Source organism: Primulina huaijiensis, chromosome 11 (genome assembly GCF_012295235.1).
Source record: "Primulina huaijiensis isolate GDHJ02 chromosome 11, ASM1229523v2, whole genome shotgun sequence".
NCBI lineage: Eukaryota > Viridiplantae > Streptophyta > Magnoliopsida > Lamiales > Gesneriaceae > Primulina > Primulina huaijiensis.
The window spans coordinates 20,897,434-20,904,274 of record NC_133316.1 but is presented as its reverse complement, the minus strand read 5'-3'; the positions used below and the strand labels follow the sequence as shown (position 1 = coordinate 20,904,274).

The 6,841-nt window shown below is 33.4% G+C and overlaps 1 protein-coding gene across 4 annotated transcripts; it reads left to right on the top strand.

The window, feature by feature from the left end:
- Positions 1–1,007: 1,007 nt before the first annotated feature.
- On the top strand, positions 1,008–5,018 carry LOC140988035 (C-type lectin receptor-like tyrosine-protein kinase At1g52310). 4 transcript variants are annotated; one of them, XM_073456885.1, is made up of 6 exons: positions 1,008–1,195; positions 2,045–2,153; positions 2,266–2,329; positions 2,441–2,878; positions 3,021–3,591; positions 4,279–5,017. In XM_073456885.1, the coding sequence occupies exons 2-6, from the start codon at positions 2,055–2,057 to the stop codon at positions 4,811–4,813; spliced, it is 1,707 nt and encodes a 568-aa protein (XP_073312986.1). In that variant the 5' UTR covers positions 1,008–1,195; positions 2,045–2,054; the 3' UTR covers positions 4,814–5,017. The 4 variants fall into 4 exon arrangements, with proteins under 4 accessions (XP_073312986.1, XP_073312990.1, XP_073312989.1 ...); XM_073456889.1 differs by having other exon boundaries at positions 1,009–1,195; positions 2,453–2,878; positions 4,279–5,016; XM_073456888.1 differs by lacking the exon at positions 1,008–1,195 and adding an exon at positions 1,245–1,431 and having other exon boundaries at positions 4,279–5,018.
- Positions 5,019–6,841: the final 1,823 nt, after the last annotated feature.

Sequence of the window (6,841 nt, the reverse complement as noted above, 5' to 3'; positions counted from 1 at the left end):
TTTTATAAACAACGGAAAATTGTTTGAGCTTGCTCACTTTATCCATGCGATTTCTCCCGGATGGAGTTAATGCATCATGAGCTCCATCTTTATAAGTGTGGTATTTTTTTTAACTTCGGTCAAAATTTTTTTTAAGAAAATAATCTTCTCAAGTGTATTTCAAATACACTTGAGGAGGTTATTTTCTTAAAAAAAGACTTGATCGATGTTATTTAACCAATTTCTCTCTTGATAAGTTTATTTTTGACATGAGAATTAACAATCGATTATATGAGGTGCAAGGATTAACGAGCTTGCTACAAAGATGATTCAATGGAAGACACATTCATTGTAACATTCGATATATTTATTTTTGGAGTTAGCATTGCTATTATTCGTTGCAACTGCAATTGTAAAGATGATGTTTTCAGCGAGGAAAATCATCAAAATCTCACTTCCTAATAAGTGGAGAGATGATATAGTAAATGACAGTTTGACATAATACATTGAGCAAAATTTTTTTATACAGTTGATAATTAAGCTATTATTCAGCATTTTCAAAGTACGAGAGAATGTTATTGTAAAAACATATGAATTTAATATACAACATGATATCCTATGAATTGAGTCCATAAAGATCAGGTCCAAAATCTTCGGTCCATCCTTAATCAAAGTAGAAAACTCATGATGGATCTCAGGCATTTTCCTATAAATATCAGGTTTGAGAGTCTAATCAGTCATTCACTATATTGATTTTCAGCAGTACCTTTAGCTGTTCTCTCATTCTATTCGCAGTATCTGACTTAAGCGTCGGAAGCACTACGCCGGGACCCTTCTGACCTCTTTCTAACGGTTTCTTTTATGATTTCAAACATATAATAAATTCGAGGACTAACCTATTGGAACCAATCTTTATATTTATATAGAGTATCACTACCTTTATTATATATTTTAATTTTTTTAATTTAATGTTAAAAATTTATGCTGACATCACATTTCCATTCCATCTGCCAACAGTATATTATTTACTGTGTGAAGCCGGGGAAAAAATGTGGGGGGCAGCGGTGCCTTGCAGACTTGCAATGAATACTCGTACCCACAGCCTACCTACAACCAATAAATGTAGTCCGTCCCAGTCCACTCTTGAAAGTTCATCACGCTTTCTTCAATTCTTGCCATTTCTCGTTTACCGCTGTATTTTCAGATCTCATCTTAGGTGATTTCTCTATCTCCTTCTCTCGTTTATATGCGTTTGTTTGTAATTTTCCTAGTCTGATATATTTTTCGATTTGTGTTTGTTTATTTGGTTCCGAGAGAAGAAACAGTGTAGTTCCTGAATTTGTAATTTTTTGGGGTTTGTTCTGGGGAGTTCATGATTGAAGTTTTGGCAGCGTGGATATTTGAATTTAGTTCATGGGATTTTTGTGTGATGAAGATGAATGTTGTGCTGAGGTGTTTGTCTTCTCTTTGTGGTTTTGCTTAAATATGATGTTTAGGTCCCTGTGGGTTTTTGACAGTGAGTAAATACTTTGATTTCCTTTATTCTGTCGTTTATTTACTCAGTACTTTGGACATTTATGTGTATAAAGTGAACTTTTTAATTGCAACAAAGCTCGGTTCTTTGGCCCTTTGTTAGCACATTTTATAGCTGGATTGTGCTTGACAAGGTCGAAAGGCTGAGTTTGTGAAAGAGAAATAATGTTTCTTTTGGTTTAATTGCTTGACTAGGTAAGATATACTTTTCAGCCGATAAACTTACTGAGATGAATGAGAGTGAACAACTCTGCATATAATTTTTTTCCGCGAAGTCAGTAGGCGTTTTATGACAATTGTTTGTTATAAGAGTTTTGAGGCTCAAAAAAAGCCCAAAAGGAAACAAGATTTCCCAATGATTCAAATGAAAATTTGTCCCTGCACAGAAATGTTATGGATCGTAGATGATGCCGAAAATAATCAGATATGATTTTGGACCAAATCAGTTGCGTCCAATATGCACAAAGATAAAATAAAAAACAGAGTTTTGATTATCTTTGAGTGTTAACAATTTCTCAAATTTGTTTTTCAGGGTTGCTTGAATGGTGAGGATGGGTTTCAAGCCTACAATTCATTCACACCTTCTTTCCCTACTTGCTTCTTGTCTCCTACTTGTTATATTCAGGGCATCAACCTCATCGGTGAGCTTACTGTTTAATAAAATCTTATATTTAGGTTTATGGTGGAGAACTATATTTGGATGTTGTTCGTACTAATTCATGTTTCATTTTTCTTTATTTTATTTCTTCTTAGGGCTTTAATGAGTCGCTTAATGTATCTTTATCGCCACCTTTTCAGAACCAAACTCTCACCAAAGGTTAGTGGATACTGAATATCCTGATTATGAACTCGGTCTCTTATCAAATAAACACCTATTTGTTTGAGGTTTCCTTCTCTACATGTTGGTTGGTCTATGACAAACTATTAGTTTATTTGGCAGTGTCATGCCCTTCTGGTTGGATTGGCAACCCTATTAACACCAAGTGTTATAAACATGTTGCAAATGGTGCATCGTGGGATGAATCTGAGAACCACTGCAGGTCTTATAATGGACACCTTGCGTCAGTTACTTCATCTAAAGAACTTGTCATGCTTCAAAAGTTGTGTGCTGAAAATTCCATGGGATGCTGGGTTGGTGGAAGAAAAGACAATAACACACTTGGTGGAGTTTGGAAATGGTCAGATAAAATATCTTACTGGAATGACTCTCTTAGTCCTAGCATGCCAATCCAGTTCGGTTGTACCAATATATCTTGTATCAGCAGTAATTTTTCAGCTATGTGCACATTGATTACCAATGGGACATCGTCTCTTCTGGCTCAGAGATGCAATACATCACATGCCTTCTTGTGCATGCGCAATATAGGTGCGTTATATTTCTATAAGTATCAGGAATTAAATTTTACTTGGTCTAACAGGATGTTCAGGTGCTGTCTTATTTTTCTCCCCAAATGTTCTTACCATTCCAAGCTGATTTAATTAATGCTCGTATACTTTTTACATTTCAGAGAACAACTGTCATCACATGCACTGCCACCAAGAATATCTTATCATTCTTGCTGTTGTTAGTGGTTTGATTTTCTTCACAACCCTGGCTGTTGTGATATGGCTTCTTGTATATAGGCGTAATAAGAAGCGTAAAAGATCTCGCAAGCTGGCCAATCCAGCAGAATTGGCATTAGTTCCTCCATCATGGAGAGTGTTTACCCGTGAGGAACTGAAGACTATTACCAAGAATTTTAGTGAAGGAAACCGCCTTATGGGTGATGCCAAAACGGGGGGCACATATAGTGGAGTTCTTCCGGATGGGTCAAGAGTAGCAGTTAAAAGGTTGAAGAGATCTAGCTTTCAGAGGAAAAAGGAGTTCTATTCTGAGATTGGACGTGTTGCAAGATTACATCATTCAAGCTTGGTGGCTGTCAAAGGATGTTGCTATGACCATGGTGAGCGTTATATTGTGTATGAGTTTATTGTGAATGGACCATTAGACAGATGGCTACACCATATTCCCAGAGGGGCTCGGACTTTGGATTGGGCAATGAGAATGAAAGTTGCCACAAGCCTTGCTCAAGGGATTGCGTAAGTAACCTTCTTGAAATCAGTTTGGTTCATGCCATCTTAGCATTCTTATAGAGGCTCCTTTTCAGCCACACAAAAGCTTCTTAAGATCTGATGTGTCCCTTCACTTTTGTTTTCCAAATAAGTGATTCACTATTGTGATTATAGACGTCTATGTATTGTGTCTGATTCTTTTTAGAAGCCATATCATACAGAGTGTTTCGTGCCCTTAAATTATGTTTGTTTTGCCTCAAGGTGTCCGTGAAAGAATGCAATATTTGTCATTTCGCTTGATAATCTGTCTCAATTTTACCATCAACTAAGCCTGCACTCGCCATCCATTATGCACTCACACAGACTTACCACCAGTCGCAACACCTTATTGATGAAAATTGTTTATCTATAGCAATTTTCAGGGAACGAACTGATAGTTTTCTAGTATGATAATCATGTGAAGTTATTTATTCAGTTTCCGAGCATATGTCCATTTTGAGCACTGCAGGTTTTTGGGCTGACGTTTTTTTAAGTATGTAGGGGGAAACAAAATCGAGAATATCAATTCCGGAAAAAAAACGTGAAAGCGTTGAATCAAGCTCTTTTTACGATATTTCTGCTTTGTCACCTAATCTTAATCTTGCAATAATACTTGCTGGAATTTGGGCGAGGAATGTGTCTCCCTGCATTCTCATTTTGTTCAACCATTAACAGGTTCCTCCATGACAAAGTGAAACCACAGGTTGTGCATCGTGATATCCGTGCAAGTAATGTACTTCTTGATGAGGACTTTGGCGCACATCTTATGGGAGTTGGTCTCTCAAAGTTCGTTCCATGGGAGGTAATGCATGAGAGACGAGTAATGGCTGGTGGAACTCATGGATATCTTGCTCCAGAGTTTGTCTACAGAAACGAGCAGACAACAAAGAGTGATGTTTACAGCTTCGGGGTGCTTTTGCTTGAAATTGTCAGCGGGCGTAGACCTGCCCAAGCGGTTGATTCTGTTGGTTGGCAAAGTATATTTGAGTGGGCTACACCACTGGTGCAATCTCATCGATATCTCGAGCTGTTGGATCCTCTTATATCATCGTCTTCATCTTCATCTTCTGTGATTCCTGAAGCTGGAACTGTGCAGAAAGTAGTGGACCTTGTATACTCTTGCACTCAGCATGTACCGTCTATGCGTCCTAGAATGTCACACGTTGTCCACCAGCTACAGCAGTTGGTTCAGCTTCCTCCAGTCAAATAACTCTGTCTCAGCACTTTCAAGGAGATCAACGTTGCTTTCCTCGACTCCCTTTCAAAGTAACATAGTGATGACTCCCTTTAGGACTTGTGTATACATGTACGGTAGCGCGTATATTTATGCTCATATACTAAGTCAAAATTTCTTATATTTTCTTTCTATTTTTTTGGGGGTGTATCGAACAATTCAAAAAACAAAAATAATATTATTCTAAAAAAATCGTTTGTAATTTTACATAGAACATGATTTGTTGTATTCTATGATTGCTGCTAACGCTTCATTTCAACTTTTCATACTCTAACGGCCTTGATACTTTTAGCTTGTATTTGAGAAGAAGGGTATGAAGTTCATAAATTTCGATTATGGTTTTATTGTTAACAAAAAATAAAATATCAAATTTTACATTAATGTTTTATTTATATATTAGTTACGTAAAATAGAATTAAATTCAAATGTCTTCATTATAGACTAGTTTTAAATTTATTATAATTAATATGAACACATTATATACACACACATCAGATGAATATGAAGTTTATGATATTGCTTCTTTAAAATAATAAAAATATATTTAATCAACAAATTTGAAATAATTCATCCAAGTACAAATTTAATTGATATTTTGAAGTTTTTAATTCACTTGGTCTTCCGTAATATTTATCAACTTCAACCACAATTTGTTCATAAAATAATTATAATAAAAAAATTTGAGGTAAATAATCACCTCCAATTAAGATAAACGGGAGTACAAAAATTGAAACCCTCAAAGAAAATTATAGAATATCTATTTTAAAACACAAAAACTCACGACTCTCACGGATCAATTTGTGATACGAAAATTCTATTTGAATCCTTTATTAAAATGTATTACTTTTTATGATAAAAATATTATTTTTATTGAAAATATGAACATGATTGGCTCGTCTCACGAACAATGATCCGTAAGACCGTCTCAGAAAAGATCTACTCATTCTATTAGGTAATGTAGGAGAACTGAATAGTTTTGTGGTATGTTTTAGTGTCTAGAACTAATTAGCTATATATATTGTTATTTATTGTCAATTATCATGATGGTATTATAGGTTAAAAAATATTTTTTTAAAGGTTACAACTATTCTGACAATTTGGAAAATTGTATGAAGAACTTGGTTTTTTTTGAAACGAAATTTGCCATATTTATTATTCTAAACCAAAATCACCCTTAATTGAATTGGTTTGAAAAATATAAATTTAATAAATATCATTATAAACAATTTGTTTTTAAATATTTGCATGAATTGCAAGATCTTCACAACAAATTTTGTTTTATATTTAATAATATATAATTTAAGTATATTAATAAAATCGATGAAAATGGTGTTATATTTTTGATTTTTTTTATTTGTTACCGTCTCATGAAATTTTTTAATATAATTATGCACCATATTGTTTATTTTAAATCATAATAAATAAATTTCCTTTTTATGACTAAACTAGTAATCAAATATGTATTAAAAATAAAAGAAAATTAAAATTACACTAGCACTTTGATTTTTAAAAATTTATCAATAAAATATGCTAAAGGCATCTTGAATAAAAATGATCAAACTTTGAGTCAACACATCGAAACAACTTTAAACCACATCCGACGTATGACGAACGTCGTTACAGATTCACTGACATCTTTTGTTATTTTCTCACTCGATTTTTTTTATTTGGAAACGCGGAGATTTTTCTTATTGGTTTGTAAGTAACCAATGATAGTTCTTAATATCAATAATATTACAAATTTTGCGATTAAAAAAATATCAAACATAACTGATCGAATGAATCAATGTATAAAAATTAGATAATTAGGAAATTAAAGTTTTAATTATTTTAATATTTATGCAGATTAATTTAACATGAATTTATTTATACCAAACTTTTGTCTCCCGTTTTATAATATTTGTAAATAGGGTATATATCTCAAAACAATATAAATATAATTTTTATAAGATTTATTTATATGTTGTGTCAATTTTTCTTGCTGATAATAGATATTTAACTGTT

Bases quoted from the DNA above. Each gene is read 5' to 3' on its own strand.
- LOC140988035 (XM_073456888.1), top strand. From the start codon at position 2,055: ATGGTGAGGATGGGTTTCAAGCCTACAATTCATTCACACCTTCTTTCC. The intron at 2,879-3,020 runs GTGCGTTATATT...TTTACATTTCAG, and splicing joins CTTGTGCATGCGCAATATAG to AGAACAACTGTCATCACATG. The intron at 3,592-4,278 runs GTAAGTAACCTT...AACCATTAACAG, and splicing joins AGCCTTGCTCAAGGGATTGC to GTTCCTCCATGACAAAGTGA.